This window comes from Vipera berus (assembly GCF_964194415.1).
Source record: "Vipera berus genome assembly, chromosome: 2".
NCBI lineage: Eukaryota > Metazoa > Chordata > Lepidosauria > Squamata > Viperidae > Vipera > Vipera berus.
Genome location: NC_138203.1, coordinates 263,740,831 through 263,760,173, shown reverse-complemented (window position 1 = coordinate 263,760,173; position 19,343 = coordinate 263,740,831). Strand labels below are relative to the sequence as shown.

General features: G+C 49.1%; 2 protein-coding genes across 8 annotated transcripts in view; one reads left to right on the top strand and one right to left on the bottom strand.

The window, feature by feature from the left end:
- The window catches only part of TADA3 (transcriptional adaptor 3), a 701,258-nt gene that overhangs the window by 574,344 nt on the left and 107,571 nt on the right, over nucleotides 1-19,343 (bottom strand). The gene's annotated exons all lie outside the window — the stretch shown is intronic.
- BRPF1 (bromodomain and PHD finger containing 1) overlaps nucleotides 1-19,343 on the top strand; it is a 34,721-nt gene that overhangs the window by 5,157 nt on the left and 10,221 nt on the right. For 3 of the 7 annotated variants that reach the window (XM_081316856.1, XM_081316858.1, XM_081316860.1), the window contains exons 2-9: nucleotides 117-738; nucleotides 876-920; nucleotides 2,417-3,376; nucleotides 8,696-8,894; nucleotides 9,756-9,890; nucleotides 11,301-11,447; nucleotides 14,260-14,566; nucleotides 18,930-19,235. In XM_081316856.1, the coding sequence (XP_081172982.1) occupies nucleotides 131-738; nucleotides 876-920; nucleotides 2,417-3,376; nucleotides 8,696-8,894; nucleotides 9,756-9,890; nucleotides 11,301-11,447; nucleotides 14,260-14,566; nucleotides 18,930-19,235 (2,707 nt within the window). In that variant the 5' untranslated portion in view covers nucleotides 117-130. The remainder of the gene's footprint in view (nucleotides 1-116; nucleotides 739-875; nucleotides 921-2,416; nucleotides 3,377-8,695; nucleotides 8,895-9,755; nucleotides 9,891-11,300; nucleotides 11,448-14,259; nucleotides 14,567-18,929; nucleotides 19,236-19,343) is intronic. The other 4 variants (XM_081316857.1, XM_081316861.1, XM_081316859.1 and 1 more) reach the window with 3 other exon arrangements.

Below are 19,343 nucleotides of genomic sequence, written 5' to 3'. Positions count from 1 at the left end.
AGTCAGATTCCGTCGTAGGGATCCAGGAGTGTTGCTAAACCCTTGGGCCCGGGTGGTTGGTTGACGGCTGGTGTGGCAAACCTCCCATTCCCGCTCTTCGTTCTCTTTCCCTACAGAGCCAAGAAACACCATGGGGGTGGACTTTGACGTGAAGACGTTCTGCCACAATCTGCGGGCAACCAAGCCGCCCTACGAGTGTCCCGTGGACACCTGCCGCAAAATCTACAAGAGCTACAGTGGCATCGAGTACCATCTCTACCACTACGACCATGACAATCCACCGCCCCCCCAGAACACCCCCCTGCGCAAGCACAAAAAGAAGGGCCGGCACGGCCGTGCGACCAACAAGCAGTCGCCCAGCCCCTCCGAGACTTCGCAGTCCCCAGGACGGGACGTTATGACTTACGCCCAAGCCCAGCGCATGGTGGAGGTGGACCTGCACGGCCGCGTGCACCGCATCAGCATCTTCGATAACTTGGACGTGGTGTCCGAGGACGACGAGGCCCCCGAGGAGGCCCCGGAGAACAACAGCAACAAGGAGAACACCGAAACGCCCTCGGTAGCTCCCAAGGCCGGCAAGCACAAGAACAAGGAGAAACGCAAGGATTCCAACCACCACCACCACCACCACCACCACAGTGCCTCAGCTGGCAACACGCCGAAGCTTCCCGAGGCTGTGTACCGAGAGCTGGACCAGGACACCCCCGACGCCCCACCTCGCCCCACCTCTTACTACAGGTATTGGTCGTGGGCCGCAAGCGGAGTCCCGTAGGACCGTGGCTCAGAGCGCTGAGTGGGAGGGGCAGAGGCTCCTTTGATCTGGAACCTCAGGCACAGAGAGGAGAGCTCCTTAAGAATGTGTTTCCCTCTCGTAGGGTGGCTTCTGACTGCACCTTGTTCCGGTTTGGTTGGAGACCAAGGTAATCTGTTTTCAGAGGCGGGGAGGGGGGGGCACCAGGGAGACAGAAGGGGGAAGTCTTCCTGTTTGGGAAGCGACTCGGCTGCAATACGGGCAGTCCCCTCGCCTTACCACCCCCGTCGAGCCCCAGGTTTCTGTTGCTAAGTGAGATATCGTCGTTAAGTGAGTTTCGCCCCCATTTTACGACCTTCCTTAGCGTAGCTGTCAAGTAAATCACGGCAGTTGTTAAGTTGGCAACACGGCGGTTAAGTGAATTTGACTTCCCCGTTGACTTTGCTTGTCCGAAGGTCCCAAGAGGGGAGTCCCGGGACACACACACACACACACACACACACACACACACCGGAACACACCGCAGCCGTCATAAACACGAGCCGGTTGCCAAGCCTCCAGATTTTGAGCCCGTGGCCACGGGGATGCTGCAACGGTTGCAAGGGTGAAAAATGGTCATAGGTCACTCTTTTCTGTGCTGTGGTAACTTCGAACTGTCACTAAACGTACTGTTGTAAGTCGAGGACTGCCTGCATTCCCCTCTAATGGCCCCTGGATTTCCCCAGCACCAGTGTGCAAGCTGGGTGGGTGGGGGGAAAAAAAACCTGTGGCCCGCAAAGAGAGGCAGATTCTCTGCTGGTTCCCTTCCCCCTCCTGAGTTTGAGTTTGAAAAGTATCTTGCACTGAATGAAACTGGTACATTGTGTTTTCCCCCCCCTCCCCTCCCCCCCAATTGTAAGGACCCTGCTCAGCCTCTTCCGTTCAGCTTCAATAGTAGGAGTTCTTCGGTTGAAAGGTTTCCTATTATGATATTTTCTTCCTAAGCAAGGGGAAAAAAAGGGACTTGGGTGGCCATAATCAACAACCCGTTGCCTGAAGAGAGAGGCGAACGGCACACTGTGCAGGAGAATATGTACATGTATACGCACCATGACATACCTGACACAAATTAACGTGATTTGTACCGTTTGTGCTTCGTTAAATCACTGTGACTTTTCATGGCTATGAAGAGATTGATTGCGTGCCATTTAGTTGGTGGTTGACTCCGTAAGAATCTGAACCTAACTTGGTCCTTCCACCCGTTGCCACCGAGTCCCTCTACATTGCTGGTGGGGTTGGTTTTTTTTTCCCCTTCTTCTTCTGTTTCCTTCCACCTTTCCCGACGTTAGAGCCTTCTCCAGGCACATGGATAAGGCAGAAATAAGGCCCAACTAGATGAGGGGTTGATTATTATGGTTCAGCGATCAGAGGAAGCGATAACTGACACTTGGCCACTTGAGCAGAGACTCTCCGGTGCCATTATTGGATTTTAACTATCGGGATTCTGTGTAGAAAATCTGAAGGGAACCAGACGATAACTTACTGTAGTAGCAGAGCAGTAAAGCAACGATGACGCTTTTAGACCGTTAAAAAGTAGGTGGGCAAGGATGCTCAGCAATAGGTGGCAGCTCCGTAGGCCTCCATGTTCCTCAGTCTTGTCCTTTTCTCTCCCCCCCCCCCTTTTAGATACATTGAGAAGTCGGCAGAAGAGCTGGATGAGGAGGTTGAGTACGACATGGACGAGGAAGATTACATTTGGTTGGACATTATGAACGAGCGTCGGAAGACGGAAGGGGTCAGCCCTATCCCTCAAGAGATCTTTGAATATCTAATGGACCGGCTAGAGAAGGAGTCCTACTTTGAGAGTCACAACAAAGGGGACCCAAATGCCTTGGTGGACGAAGATGCCGTCTGCTGCATTTGCAACGACGGGGAGTGTCAGAATAGTAACGTCATCCTTTTTTGTGACATGTGTAACTTGGCCGTGCACCAGGAATGTTACGGGGTCCCTTATATCCCAGAAGGCCAGTGGCTCTGCCGCCGCTGCTTGCAGTCGCCTTCCAGGGCCGTGGACTGCGCCCTGTGTCCAAACAAAGGTGGCGCCTTCAAGCAGACCGACGATGGTCGGTGGGCCCATGTGGTGTGTGCCCTCTGGATCCCGGAGGTCTGTTTTGCGAACACGGTGTTCCTGGAGCCCATAGACAGCATAGAACACATCCCACCAGCTCGCTGGAAGCTGACCTGCTACATCTGCAAACAGCGAGGTTCTGGGGCCTGCATCCAGTGTCACAAAGCGAACTGCTACACGGCCTTCCACGTGACTTGTGCTCAGCAGGCTGGGCTCTACATGAAAATGGAGCCGGTCCGAGAAACGGGGGCCAACGGCACTTCGTTCAGTGTCCGGAAGACAGCTTACTGTGATATTCACACGCCACCTGGCTCAACGCGACGCTTGCCTGCCCTCTCCCATAGCGAAGGGGAGGAGGAGGAAGAGGAGGAAGAGGAGGACGGGAAAAGCTGGAGCTCAGAGAAGGTGAAAAGGGCCAAGGCTAAATCCCGGATCAAAATGAAGAAGGCGAGGAAAATTCTGGCTGAAAAGAGAGCAGCTGCCCCGGTGGTATCGGTGCCCTGCATACCTCCCCACAGGTATGGCAACCTTCCTTCTCCGCTTCTCATTTGATACACGTGTCACAGTGTCAATGGAGACATTGGAGCGCTGCCTTGTTTGTAACAATGGGTTTACTCTCGGGAGTATTCCGAATGGTTAGCCTGAACTGAGAAGGGCTAGATTCAGGTGAATCTTACGTTTTGGTCACACAATCAGAAATGCACGCAGAAACACTCTTTGGCTGCAGTTCCTTTAGACCAGGAGTGTACCTTGAAATATAAAGTGAGACGCACGTTTTAAAACAGATAAAATAACCCCTTCCAACCACAGATACATTTGTTACCCTTTTAAATAGCAATAACATTTGTACATATTCACTTAGAATGAGAGTGGTTGTTCAACATCACTCAGACACTCTTGCAGCTAAGCTTGAATTTGAACGGTTCCTTTCTCCTGTTATAATCCGCGAGTGCACAGATTGTAACATGTATCCATTGTGAAGGTGCAGCATCTCTGCTCCTTAGGGGCTGTGTTTGGTGAAATTCATTCAGTGGAATATTTCAGATTTCTTCCTTGCTCGGCTTTCCGATAAGGTCCACCTTTTTTTATTTTATTTTTTTCTTGTTAGCGTGGAATAGAATTTGGAAGGGTTTGTTCATCCTTCTTCTGAGCGATCATTTCAGAGGCAAGAAATATACGGGTAGTCCTGGACTTACCGCCACCATTGGGATTGGAACCTCCATCATTAAGCGAGGTGGGGGGCGGGGGCCTAGATGAGCCAAGCCTGATTTCGCAAGCTTTTTTGCTCTTGGTGTTAAGCGAATCATACACTTGTTAAGTGAAACCGGTTTCCTTATTGACTGTGTTGTCAGAAGGCGGCTTCGCAGGTCGCAAACGGCGACTACGTGACCCTGAGTTGCTGCAAACTTTGTAAATATCTGCTGGTCGCCCAGCACCTGAATTTTGATCACGTGACTATAGGGGGGGTGCGCGCTGGAGTGGACATAAGTGCGAGTACCAATTATAAGTCACTTTTTCAGCACTGTTATAACTTTAAGCAGTCATTAAGAGAATGGCTGTTGAGGACTCCGTGTAGTCACCTTCCCCTTTAAAGCAGAACTGAGAGTTTCACTCAGATCTCCTGAGAAATGTATTAATGGACTGAGACGCAACTACTTGCCTAATCAGTTTGGCAGCAACGCCTAAAGAAAGTTGCTTTCTGGAATCGCTTGACCTTAATCTTTAATCTGGCTCATCTCTGCCTGTGAAATGATTATGAGAAAGCAGCTAGATTCATTTGGCTGGGTTTTGCCTCTCCACTTGTCTCTGCGTGCTTCCCTCCTGTTGTTATGATCCTGACTGGCGTTGGGGAGAAGGACTGGAAATGAGTCAATGGACACGGCCCGTACAGTGGCACCTCATTCCCCAGAAGTCTTCCCCTCGTTGTTCTTGGAGAGCTGGTTGCAGAGATTGAGAACGCTGCGAGCTTCACACTTTTCAGAGTACTCCTTATACAGGTAGTCCTCGACTTACAACAGTTCATTTGGTGACCAAAGTTACATCAGCACTGAAAAATGTGACTTATGACCATTTTCCACAATTACCCCCTTTGCAGCATCCCCAGGATCAAAACTCAGACGCTCAGCAGCTGGTTCACATTTATGACGGCTGCTGTGTCCCAGGGTCACGTGATCCCCTTTTTGCGACCTTCTGACCAGCAAAGTCAGTGGGGAAGCCAGTTTCACTTAACAATTTGGATTAGTAACTTATCAAAATGCAGTGATTCACTTCACAACGGGGGGCAAGAAAGATCATAAAACGGGGCCAAACTCACTTAGCAAATGTCTCACTTAACACCATAAATTTTGGGCTCAATTGTGATCGTACGTTGAGGACTGCCTGACTGTCCTTTAAATTCTGGGCTGTCCCATAGTTTTTTCAGTGTTTGTGGTTCTGCTTTAAAAGTGCTTTGAAAGAGGGCTACTGACGCGGTGGCTCAGTGGGTTAGGACGCTGAGCTTGTCGATCAGAAGGTCGGCAGTTTGGCGGGTCGAATCCCGAGTGCCGCGTAACAGAGTGAGTGACTGTTACTCGTCCCAGCTTCTGCCAACCTAGCAGTTCGAAAGCACGTAAAAATGCAAGTAGAAAAATAGGGACCACTCCAGTGGGAAGGTAACAGCGATCCGTGCGCCTTTGGCATCCAGTCATGCCGGCCACATGACCACGGAGACGTCCTCGGACAAGCGCTGGCTCTTCGGCTTTGAAACGGAGATGAGCACCGGCCCCTAGAGTTGGACACGACTAGCACGCATGTGCGGGGGAACCTTTACCTTTACTGTAGCTAAGTTGTAAAACCCCAAATGAGCACTAGGTGGCAGCAAAGGGTTACGATTTCCGCTCTTTATTCTGATCATTGATTTGAATACCTTGGTGTGTGAATTTCACTCTATTCTTCACCACTCCTATACTGTCGCCCTGTTTAAATCAATTCCTCCATGGTTAATAAAGCCGGCTTTTCACTAAGTGCTCTTTCCTCTGCAAGCTTAAAGGTTAGGCCAGGGGTGGGGAACCTTGGCTCTTTTATGACTCGTGGACTTCAACTCCCAGAATTCCTGAGCCAGCAAACCTCTCCCTTTTCCCTCAGCATGGCTGGCTCAGGAATTCTGGGAGTTGAAGTCCACGAGTCATAAAAGAGCCAAGGTTCCCCACCCCTGGGTTAGGCCATCAGAACATACGGCATTTGTACTGCTGTAATTCTTCTTCTTGGGCAAGTGGGTGTGTTGCTGTGACTTCTTCAGGAGCTTATGGAGTGAAGGAACTGGATGAGGCTGTCGGCAGGCCCAGAGGAAGAGAGAGAGGCTTTTGGAGGAGTTGGTGGTGGCAGCAGCATGCTCCAGGGGCGAAAAGAAGCAAGGCCTCTTTAAGGAAAAGGTAGAAGAGTCAGGATTAGAAAAAGGAAAGAAGGCAAGGTTGTCAGAATACAAGCGAATTTGAGGGCTAATCCACATGGAGCCCCATTTCCATCTGTCCTGTTTGCCATCGTTCACTCCCTAGAGACTAAAATGGACAATGTGAAATTTGAGCGGGCCACGAACAAGGAGTATATATCGGAGGTGGTGACCCTTTGAGAGCTGTATGCAACGAAATTTCATTTTGATGTATGCCAATTGGTGTACATTCAAAGTAACAATAAAGTTATCATTATTATCATTATTACTAGCAGCTATTGGCATTGTTGACTGGAAGGGATTTGTGGCTTCTTCCAGGAGAGGAAGAAAGCGGCAGCTGCAAGTGGAATTAATCTGAGAGATGGTAACTTGCTCAAATGAAGCCAAGAAGACATTTGAAACCCTGTCAGGTTGAGAGCTGATTCTTTGTAGCTGCCACCACCAGTAGCTAATTAGTATTATTTTTATTTTCCACTTACCTTCCTTCATCTCTGCAACCAGATTTCAATGTTGAAATCTTGGATGGGTTAGTTATATCTTACTTAGGAAAATTATGTACGAGACAAACTTGTTGGACAGGTTTTGTCCTGTCTTCTAATTCCAGATGAACCCTTCCTTAAGAACATGGTTTCATTTATTTATCGTTTATGTATTGTATTTGCATGCCGCCCATCTCACTATTAAATGACTCTGGGAGGCTCATCAAGTGGTTAAAAAAAAGATAAATATAAAAACAGTTAAAAATGTAGACCTGCTTTCACTGAAATGTCAGTAGATTTTGACTCTGATAGTACCTAAGACGGTGATTGTGGAGCAGGACATGTGAAGTTTAGCAAAAAATTGTATTTTAAGCTCTTGCTTAGATGTGTTATTGTGCTACGTTTCTCAACCTGTTGTGATCCAGGTATGATGTAGTGCAGGGCTTTTCAACCAGTGGTACGGGTACCACCTGTGGTACATTGGCACCTGGCAGGTGGTACGTGACTATCCTGGAAAAGTGGTAGCGGCCCCCGGGGAATGAACTGTACCGTTGGCAGCACCGCACAAGCCTGAGCGAGAGACGGCTGGAGCTGCAGGGCTGTCAGGGCTCAGCGGAAGCGCCAGGATCAGTGCCACTTTCCAGCTGATCGGCGCTTCTTCAGGGCTGTCAGGGCTCAGCGGAAGCGCCAGGATCAGTGCCAGGCTCCAGCTGGAGCTCAGTGCTGATCCTGGCGCTTCTGAGCCCAGAAGAAGCGCCAATCAGCTGCAATGTTGCAGCATCTCCAGGGTCTTGTGATTTACATTCAGATGCTTGGCAACAGATTCCTATTTATGACGGTCACAGTGTCCCAGGGTCATGTGAAGTGACCAAAACCTGCTGCAACCACCCAGCAGACGGGGGGAATAAAAACCAAACACCCACCCAACCCCACCCCCGCTGCCAATCCTCAACAGAAATGCTCACAACAATGAAAACCTTGGACAGGAGGAACAGCGCCGCCGGGCGGGCAGGCAGGTGTCTTGCTCGGCTGTGGCTCGGGGGGGGGGCACTTTTTTCAGTGCCATGGTAACTTTGAACAGTCACTAAGCAAACTGTTGTAAGTCAAGGACTACCTGTACTTCATCACTTTTTTCCCTTTTTTCGGGGGGTGTCATCAGGTTTTTGACACCTTGCTAGGCGACTGGTGGTACTCGGATGTTGCCATATCCTAAAAGTGATACAATGGGTGAAAAGGTTGAAAAGCCCTGATGTAGTGGACAACAATTTCTTTTGTCTTCACCCAACAGATTCTGGAATTATACATTAGTTTGGTTTTTTTTGCTTTTGCTCAGTCCACCAAGCTGAGTGTTGAAAGTTGCCTTTGTAGCTCTAAGCGTCAAGCTTGTCCTGACTTGAACATTTAGGAAAGAAAGACTCCATTTTTGAAGTCAAAGGTTTACTTTTACTAAAGTCAAACGGTTACAGCATAAGCAAAGCTGGATCTGAATATTCCCGGGCAAAGCCTGCATTTTCCCCTCTTCCCTGGCCCTTCCCCCTTGACCAGTCCCATCGGTGTCCAATGAAATTTGAATCAGGTATTTTGGGAATGGCTTTAAGATTTGGGGCCTCTTTGGTGGAGTTCTCACAGCTTCGTCCTTGATCAGACAGTCTGTTCTGGGTTGGCAGCCCTGGTTCCTGCCACCGTCATTCTCCCCTTCTACCTCCTCCCCTTCCCGTGTTTTATGGCAGGATGCCAGCGAAGCGAAGAGTGCTGAAGATGGCAGACCTGACACTAAGATTATTCTGGTTGAATGCAGAATTGGAATCCTTCTGCTTTATCTGCTCCCCCTGACCAGTGGCACTGGAGCATCCTTTCTCACAGCCTGGGGTTCCGACCCTCTGGCGTTTATGGTATCTCCTGCCTGACCCCACTCTTCTTCCCCCACACAGGCTTAGTAAGATCACCAACCGCTTGACCCTTCAGCGAAAAAGTCAGTTCATGCAGAGGTTGCACAGTTATTGGACTCTGAAGAGACAATCCCGCAATGGAGTCCCCTTGTTGCGCCGGCTCCAAACGCACTTGCAGTCCCATAGGAACTGTGAGCAAGGAAGGCCAGCTCCTCCTCCTCCAGTGTCCAAGACTGAGCAGGTACGGCTTCACTCGCGTTTTCGGGCAAGGGTGGATGAAAAGGGCATGGATGTCCCTCGTATGGAAGAGCGCTCGGCTACCACTGGGTGCACGTAGCCAAGAGCCAGGACTTTTGTTTATTTATTTAGCCAACTGCTATGGCTCCCGAACTCATAATTGCAGCTAAAACGTACCCATGAGATAAACAGTGACCCAGAAAGAGCGTAGCCTGACCGAGGCCAACTCACGTTCGGTCTTCCAGCCGTCCCCAACAGGCGCATCCAGCAGCCTTGCCCAATGGCTCCGTTTAGCCATCTGTTTCCCTGTGCTGGATGGGTTGCAGCCACGTGGGCGGGCTTGGGAACAGCTAGTCACGAGGCTGCCTTGTTTGACCAGGCTTCCCAGTTCATATGGAGGGAGGAATTTTTTCAGCTTTCAAAGCGAGGTGAGCTGGGAGATTAGCTGCCAAGGACTTGTATTTTGCAGGTAGGAAGCCCCATGTTCAATCTTGGCGTCTCCTCCTAGAGAATCATGGAACAGGAGGCCCACTTCCTCTGAGATCCTGAATACCGTACGGTAGTTGCTGCTGAATGGTAGATAGTGTACCGGCAGAGTAACTTGACATCAAGTTGTTAGCGCCTCGTGCGTTCCTTCCTTCCTTCCTCTGCAACAAGGGAGGGAGGGAGAAGGCAACAGTTCCCCACAGTGGTTCTGCCACATTCTGCCCGACACTGCTGTGGCTTTTTGCCACGCTCCACTTCCTTTGGCTCCTGGCGGGAGCAATTCTGGCAGGAGCTTGATATGCTGCCGTTCTGTAAGCAACGGCAGCCTGGCGTTTGGCAGGGATGCCCCTTCCTCTCACAGACTCTGATGTTCCTGCAGCGAGATAACACAGAGGATAAGAACTGGGCCCTGAAAGAGCAGCTGAAGTCCTGGCAGCGCCTCCGCCACGACCTGGAACGAGCGCGCTTGCTGGTGGAGTTAATTCGCAAGCGGGAGAAGCTCAAGAGAGAGACGGTAACTGTGCCAGGGGAGGGAGTTGGGGAGGGAGGTACGGGGTTCTCCTCTGGATAACTTTGGGGGCGGTGAGGGGAAAGGGGTACGGCGTAGGATGCTCCCAGAATACCTGAGACTGGGAGCTTTTAGGGAGAAAGCAGATGGCGCCTTTTTGCACCCTAGGCCTTCTTTATTGGAGAATGACAGTGAAAGAGGAAGAATGATGTTTTTCCCTGGGAGAATAAAGGAAACAGTAGAAGCCAATGAATCCAACCACAAAGAAGCGTTTGCTTTTTTGGCGGGGGAGGAAAAAGGGGGCCTTTTGATGTGCATTTAGAGCTGTGCTGGCTCAGTGGTTTGAATGCAGTATTGCAGGCAGACTCTGCCCACAGCCAGGAGTTCGATCCTGACCGGCTCAAGGTTGACTCAGCCTTCCATCCTTCCGAGGTCGGTAAAATGAGGACCCAGATTGTTGGGGGGGGGGCAACATGCTGAGACTGTAAACTGCTTAGAAAATGCTGAAAGGCACCGTGGGGTGGTATATAAGTCTTAAGTGCTACTGCTATTCAGAAGGTGTTTGTTTTCGTAGATTGCCCTCTACCTGCTCCCAGGCTGTTTTCCATGATGTGAACAAAAGCTGGCTCTGGGCTGCGCGTGCTACAACTTTGCCTCTCCTTGGGGAATGGCTTTCAAGCCAGCGTCCCTGGGGCTTAGCGCAGGTTCATTAGGGGTTTCGCAAAAACAAGTTCAGTCACATCAGGCAAGCTGCCCAAAAGGCAGCTTGTTTATTAGACTGATAATGTTCTTGCAGCGCATCGTTTCAGGGACGAGCACCTCTGAGGGGCTTGTAAGCGCTCAGGTCACGAAGGATGAGAAGGCGGCTTTGGGGCACGCTGGCTCTCTAGGTAAATAGAGAGCAGCCAGTTAAGACAAAAAACACACTCCCCGGAGTTAGAAAGTTTGAACCCTGGTTTTGCATTGGGTTAGAGCAGGGGTAGGCAACCTCGGCTCTTTTATGACTCATGGACTTCAACTCCCAGAATTCCTGAGTCAGCATGGCTCGGCTTGGAAACCTCTCTCTTTCTCCTCAGCATGGCTGGCTCAGGAATGCTGGGAGTTGAAGTCCACGAGTCATAAAAGAGCCGAGGTTGCCTACCCCTGGGTTAGAGAAAGGAAGGCTGCACTCCCTGTGTTTGTCAGGTTTGTGGGCCCAGACCTCCGGGAGGGAAGCTCTTCTATGGGGAACGAGCGAAGAGGGAAACCAGTATGGATGTCCTAACGTGGACAAGGCGCTGTTTGTTCCTTTGAGCTCGGCCTCCATTTTGGATCCTCCTGCTTTTCTAACCCCGTGGTCATTCAGAGGCCCCAGCGTAACAGCGGCAGAGTGTCTGGCCGCCACGTGCTCAGTGGCACCTTCCCTTCTTCTTTCAGATTAAAATCCAGCAAGTGGCCCTGGAGATGCAGCTGACTCCCTTCCTCATCCTCCTGCGCCGGACCCTGGAGCAGCTCCAGGAAAAGGACACGGGCAACATCTTCAGCCAGCCGGTCCCGCTGTCTGAGGTAACAGAACTCTACGAAGTAAGAACCCCTCCACCCCCAATTTATCTTTTGCTCTGTTCCCATCCAGCCGAGGGGCTGGTTTTTGCGGCTTGCTGGTCCTATCCTCTGTCCAAGGTGCTGCACACACACACACTCTCACGGCTAGGGCCAAGCAGCTACGTGTGCCACCCACTAGTAGTATCCTGCTCATAGTGAGAGAAACCTCCGAAAAAATCAGACCCATTGCATAAACATACGTCGCTGCTCTGTTTGGTGTGTAATAATACGTGGATCTTCTCACGGTCTTGAAAGAGAATGCTTGGACTCGGTGTGTTTTTTTAGTATGCACTGGGGCTGCATTTCTTTTTCAATCACATATTTAGCCCCAGAAACTAGAAATGACGTGTGCAGGAGCAATGTGATCCCTGCAAGTCGTTCTCCCTGCGACTCTTAGACACTGTTCTCAAGCCTGGTATATCAGTGGATGAACATTGACTCCATTTAGCTGAGACATGTCAAACACAAGGCCCGGGGGCCGGATCCGGCCCACGAAGTGGTTTCATGCGGCCCGCGAAGCCATCCTGGAAACAGTGAGGGAACGGCCCCCACTGTCTTGGCCCTGGCCCAGAGACCCTTTTTCTGCCACAGACCCTCAGATCTGTCCCACTCCTGCCCAGGCCCCCATAGGCACCCTTGATGAGAACGATGTAGAGCTGGCCATGCCCACCCAGTAGGCCATAGGCACTCTAGCCACGCCCACCCAGGTCACACCCACCCGGCCCTGAGGGCAACCGCAATGCTGATGCGGCCCTCAATGAAATTGAGTTTGATACCCCTGATATCGTCCATCCATTTCCGCTTTCTTCTACTTTCCTATTTGCCTCAGGTGGAATTTATGTATGACCTCCTAGTAAGATTATTCCTTCTCTTCTGCTTTCCTTTCTGACCCTGTGAAAAGCAAAAGCTTCCCCAAGTTAACTTCGGCTCCTGTTGATCATACGGTCCCATCCATGCATGGTTTCTTGACAACGGCTTAAAAGTGGCTTACGAAGGAAGGCACATATACCTGTCCCAGGATAATGTTGCAGGATCCAATCAAGGGGACCGGATCCAATCAGCGGGACCGGAAGTCTTTAGTCTTCCAAGCTTTTGAACGCGTGCTGGAGGCCCCGTCCTCAGGGAACTTCTCTCTCACCAGAATGTGTCTTACCTTTGCCTTCTTTCAAGATGTGATTTCTCAGTCTAGCCCAGGGGTAGGCAACCTTGGCTCTTTTATGACTCGTGGACTTCAACTCCCAGAATTCCTCAGCCAGCATACCTGGCTCAGGAATTCTGGGAGTTGAAGTCCACGAATCGATAAAAGAGCCAAGGTTGCCTACCCCTGGTCTAGCCTGTAGCCCTGAACTAGTGCTGCTAGTCTCCCATCCAGGCACTAATCAGGTATGTCCCTGCTTAGATTTTGGGGATCAGCCAATATTCTTTCACCTACTGTAGGCAGTAACCAACGAACGACCGCCTAATTCACTAATAAGCAATTGACCCTCGTAGGAGTGCCATCAGCTCTCAGAACTTTTCCCAATTTCATTCTTGTCATCCTGAGGCTTTTCTCCAGCCTTACCCAATTCAAGTGCCTTCAAGTTGTGCCGGACTTCAGCCCCTGCCGTTCCTAACCATTGGGGCCATTGTTTAATGGGAGTTGGAGACGGCTGCAGGCTTTCCACAGCTATTCCCCAGGCCCAGCTAAGCAAACCCCTCCTGTGTGGCTAGTGATGCTCTATGCAGAGTAAGTAGGCTAATCATCAAATTGCTTTAGGTGGATCAATTATCTCTTTTTTAATTGCCGGGCGATGAAGTCAAGGGGATTGCTTTTCCCCGCGGCTGGGAATCTTGTTGCAATAAGTCTGCATTAATCTTTCAGTTGATCCCGGTGTTTTCCCCCGTAATATCTGAGAATCTAGTCACAGCCCATGGATTTGGTAATAACCTTCTTCACCTGCTTTATTTAGGAGAACTTTTATTTAAAGTTTGCTGTTTACGGTAAAGGAACTAAGAAGACTCTCTTTTTTTTGTTTGCCCCCAAATACAGAAAATAAAGCAATTCTCCTATATCAATATAATATGAAAAAATAAATAAAATAAAATTTCAAAGGTCACCATCTCTTTACAGAATCCATCAAAACAAACCATTAGTTCAGAGCTGGATCATTCCTTCCCTTGGTTGGAGTAAGGAAACCAACAGAGTAACACCATTTTTAAAAGAGGACGGTCCACCATTGGTTTTAGAACGCCCAGTTTAGCTCTCTGTCCTTCCACTCGGAAAAAGTAGGGTCCATAAGATTTGGAGAGCACTCAGTAATTGAATGAGGCTGAGAAATCAGAGCCAGGAGAATAGGTGAGCCTCTAGACAGCATGAAGAATGGGAAGAAGAAGAAGAAGAATGGAGAACTTCTGTTTCCAGGTGGATTAAGGATGGCGAACCTTAAATGGCTAGTTTTCATCCAAAATGAACCTGCTTATTTCTCTCTGGCTTTGCTGCATTATTCCCTGAAAAGCAAGCAGTCCTTTTAGTTTGTTCGTTTGTTTTTTGAAATGATTTTTGCAGGTGCTTCTTTAGAAGACGAGGGATGCCTCGCTCTTGGGTGTGTGTTTTCTTGACTGCCTGTTGCATTGTGTCTTAAATGTGCCCACAGGGAATGGCAGTACCCCTTCTAAGTGGGGAGATTGCTCCAGATTGGGCAAGAGCTTTAAAGCCAGTTTCAAGGCTGCTTTAACCTCTTCTTTTCTTGGAGCAGGACTGCCCCAGAAGTGGGATCCCAACCCCTTAGCCTCCCTGCTCTTTTGCCCACTGCAGGTCCCAGACTACCTGGACCACATCAAGAAACCGATGGACTTCTACACAATGAAGCAGAAGCTGGAGGCCTATCGTTACCTGAACCTGGATGAGTTTGAGGAGGACTTCAACCTGATAGTCAGCAACTGCTTGAAGTACAATGCCAAAGATACCATCTTCTATCGGGCAGCTGTTCGGTTGCGGGAACAAGGGGGCTCGGTGCTGCGACAAGCACGCCGGCAAGCTGAGAAGATGGGCATTGACTTTGAGACCGGCATGCACTTCCCCATGGCTGGAGAAGAGACTCCTCTGCGGAGCACCGAGAATGGTTAGTATTCATCCTCAGAGACGGGTAGGGGTGTTCTGGAGCAGTGGTAGGGCCAAACCCTTTATCCTGCTCCAGCATATTAGAGCAGAAGAGCATGTAGATAACAATACTCCCGTGCATTGGATGGCCTGGGGCAGGGGTAGGCAACCTTGGCTCTTTTATGACTCGTAGACTTCAACTCCCAGAATTCTTGAGCCAGCCATGCTGAGGAGAAAGAGAGAGGTTTCCAAGCCGAGCCATGCTGGCTCAGGAATTCTGGGAGTTGAAGTCCACGAGTCATAAAAGAGCCGAGGTTGCCTACCCATGGCCTGGGGTAAGGGGATATATGAAAAGGAAGCTTAGAACGCTTCTGCCTGAAATTCAGTTCCAGTAAAATGGCAGGGAAAAAACATTTTGGGATGGAAGAGCAGAAAACATTGGGAGAGAGAATTAGCCAAGGCAAGAAATTAGTGTGGCAGTTTGTTGTTCTGTGGCACACATGCTATAAGCAAACTGAAGCCAATGCTTGATTATATGTCTTGGCCAATCAGTGCAGAAGAGCTCATTTTTTCCAAGATGGAGAACTTAATGTTTTTTTTACTGATGTTTTCTGGGTTTGTTCATTTGCTTGCTTGCTAGTCCCAAAGGTGCTTTTTCAAGAGGCAACTGGATTTTCTTTGTGTGTGTGTGTGTTTGAAGATGTTTCACTTCTCATTCAAGACGCTTCTTCAACTCTGCATGGTGGGGAATGGCAGGATTTATATTCCTTGCAGACAGCTGGCCATTTGTCTTCTTTTACTGTGTCGTTGAGGCCACTTGCAGGTTTATCTCTGTCCTCAGGGTCACCTGCGTAGTGCAAATGGGTGTGGAGCCTTCTTGGAACTGCTGAAAGGACTGTGTTGTAGACTGGAGATACACCCTCATTGGCATAAGTATGTGGATGATACCTGGATCAAGATCAAAACACAGGAATTGGAAGCATTCACCAAGCACATCAACTCTGTGGACAGATACATCAAATTCACACGGGAAGATGTTAGGGAACATAATCTAGCCTTGCTGGACTGTGCAGTACACATTAAGGAAGACAGAAGCCTTAACATTGAAGTTTACAGACACCCCCTCAACATACACACACACACATACGCACACAGAGATCAATATTTACATTTTGATTCACATCATCCACTGGAGCACAAAATGGGAGTTATCAGAACTCTACACCAGGGCTTTTCAACCTTTTCACCCATTTTACCACTTTTAGGATATGGCAACATCCGAGTACCACCAGTCACACAGCAAGGTTTCAAAAACTTGATGACCAAAAAAAAAGAGGAAAAAAGTGATGAAGTACAGGTAGCCCTCAACTTACAACAGTTTGCTTAGTGACTGTTCTAAGTTACAGTGGCACTGGAAAAATGAATCTGTTGCCAAGCATCTGAATGTAAATCACAAGACCCTGGAGATGCTGCAGTATTCCAGCTGATCGGCGCTTCTTCTGGGCTCAGCAGAAGCACCGGGATCAGTGCCGAGCTCCAGCTGAAGGCCTGCCTACCAGCAAAGATGAGAAAGAAAAAGAACTAAAGCACATCAAGGAAGCCGTCAGAACGTGTAGCTATCCCGAATGGGCCTTCATCAAACCTCAAAAAAGACCTAGCAGGAGCTCCTCTATAACAGACGAAGAAGGGAACACTAAACGAAGCAACATGGTCATTCCATACGTCGCAGGAATTTCGGAAAAGCTCAGGAGGATCTTCAGCCAACACAACATACGTGCACACTTTAAACCCAAGAATACACTAAGGCAGAAGCTTGTCCGCCCCAAGGATAAAAACAACCAGACACAAACTGAGCAACGTGGTATATGCAGTACAATGCTGTGAGTCATGTGCAGTTCTGTACATTAGGGAAAGGAAACAACCACTTCATAAATGTATGGCACAACACAGGAGAACAAACCCATCAGGACCAGAGTCAGCGGTCCATCTGCATCTAAAAGACAAAGGCCACTCTTTCGAAGACAGCAAAGTCCACATTTTGGACAGAGAGGACCGCTGCTTTGAAAGAGGGGTCAAAGAGGCCATCTGTGTCAAAATTGAACAGCCCTCTCTCAACGGGGGGGGGGGGAATATGACATCATCTTATCTCCAGTCTACAACGCAGGCCCTTTCAACAGTTCCAAGAAGGCTCCAGACCCCTTTGCACTACTCAGGTGACCCTGAGGACACCGATAAACCTCCAAGTAGCCCCAACAACTCTCTAAAAGAAGGCGAATGGCCAGCTGTCTGCGAGGAATATAAATCCTTCCATTCCCCACGATCCAATCAAGCTGAAGAAGCTCCTCGGATGAGAAAGTGAAATGTCTTCAAAGAAAACCAAGAAAGTCCAGTTGCCTCTTGAAAAAGCACCACTGGATGACTGAGAATCTCCACAGACAGCTTGCTTGCTTGCTAGGCTCATGTTCATTCAAATAATCCAGATCTGAACTCAGCAGAGTAAGTCCAGGCTCGTTTTGAATTCTGAATCCAGGAACGGGCACAAACTCTTTTAGTTTGGTATAGATTATCACGGATCTCTTCCTCCCCTCTGCATATTTTTATAAAGTCTAAGAAATAGAGAAAAAGAGAAGCATTTACAAGTGGGGCGAAGCTCTTCTTTGCAATGAGAAAGAAAAAGCCACAGCCCTTTTTATATTCGAACCTTTAGGTCAGAATGGGCGATGCTGTCCTCTTCCACCTGTGCTTGAATTACAACTCCAGGATTCTTCACCACTAGACTTGTTGGCTGAGGCTGCTGGTAATTGTGATTTAGCCATCTCTGGACAGACACAATTGCTCTGCATCTCAGCTCTGCCTCCAGAGCGGAGGTTCCAAGAAGCCACTTCATCATAAGGAGCGCCAGGAGAAGGAATAATTTGTCTAATAATAATAATAATAATAATAATAATAATAATAATAATAATAATAATAATAATAATAATAATAATAATAATAATAATAATAATAATTATTATTATTATTATTATTATTATTATTATTATTATTATTATTATTATTATTATTATTATTATTATTATTTTATTTATATACCGCCCTTCTCCCGAAGGACTCAGGGCGGTGAACAGGGCAGACATATAAAAAAATACAAAAATACAAAAGTTAAAAAGAATTAAACATATGCCCAAGCTAAAAACAGTAAATACATGTATTAAAAATGACAATAAAAACCCAACCCATCCCCCATCAGGCCAAGCCGGCTTGTTCAAATAAATGTGTCTTCAGATTGCGACGGAAGGAGCGAAGGTCGGGCGCCATCCGGAGCTCAACCGGCAACCGATTCCATAGCTCCGGGGCGCCCACAGAGAAGGACCTCCCCCTGGGTCCACCAGACGACATTCTCTGACCGGTGGCACCCTGAGGAGGCCCTCTCTGTGGGAATGCACAGGGCGGAGGGAAGTTGATGCCGGCAGCAGGTGCTCCCTAAGGTACTCCGGACCCATGCCATGTAGGGCCTTAAACACCATTACCAGTACCTTGAATCTCACCCGGAAGACAACTGGTAACCAAAGCAGCTCACGGAGCAGAGGTGTAACATGGGAGTATCGGGAGACTCCCAACACAACTCTCGCGGCTGCATTCTGTACCAGTTGGAGCCTCCGAGTGGTCCTCAAGGGCAGCCCCATGCAGAGACCGTTTTGCTTTTTTCATCCCCGAAGGAGCTTCTTGGGATGAGAAGCAAAACGTCTTCAGGGAAAAAGGGTTCGGAGTACCTTAGCTAAGTGCAGGATGTTTTAAGTGTACAGGTAGTCCTTGATTTAACGACCACGACCGAGACCAAGATTTCTGCTGTTAAGCAAGACAGTTAAGTGAATTTTGCCCCATTTTACGACCTTCCTTGCCACAGTTGTTAAGTGAACCACTGCAGTTGTTAAGCTAGCAACAGGGTTGTGAAGTGAATCCGGCTTCCCCGTTGACTTTGCTTGTCGGAGGGTTACACCGGGACACCGCAGCCATCATAAATCTAAGCCAGTTTCCCACTGTCCAAATTTGGATCACCTGAACCACGGGGTCGCGACGACATTTGTAAGTGTGAAAAACGGCCCCAAGTCCCTTTTTTCCGGTGCCGTTGTAACTTTGGAACGGCCACTAAAAGAATGGTCGTAAGCCAAGGACTACTCGTATTAAAACTCTGAAAGCCGCCACGTGCGATCTGGGCGGTCTGTAAAAATTTAATATGTTTTTTTTTTTTAAAAAATACATGTTAATTAATTTCATTGATTTATTAAGTGTATACGCCGCCCACCTCACTGTCAAGTGACCTTGGGCGGCTTAAGGCGAAACAAAGCGGGCCTTTCCTAAAAAAGCGGGCCTCGTCCTTTTCCCAGATGAGGAGCGGCTGCTGCTGTCGGAAAACCAGAAGCACCTGCCCCCGGAAGACCAGCTGAACCTCCTGCTCGAGCGTCTGGCCGAGGTGAGCGCCGGGAAGCAAAGCGTGAGCCGCTGCCGGCAAACCAAGATGATCAAGAAGGAGATCACCGCCTTGCGGCGCAAGCTGGCACACCAGCGGGAGACAGGGAGGGATGGGCACGGCCCCTTGGCCCGCATCATTCTGCCCACCCATAACCCCTGCGAGAAGGACACTCAAACCGACAGCGCCGCTGAGGAGAGCAGCAGCCAAGAAACCAGCAAAGGTTGGTGATGACGCTAAAAAAGCCCGGAGCTGCTTGTCCCCGTGACGAATTGGGGCATTCCTTCTCTCCGAAATGCTTCCCGAGAAGCTCGCGGGGGCATCTCTTGGG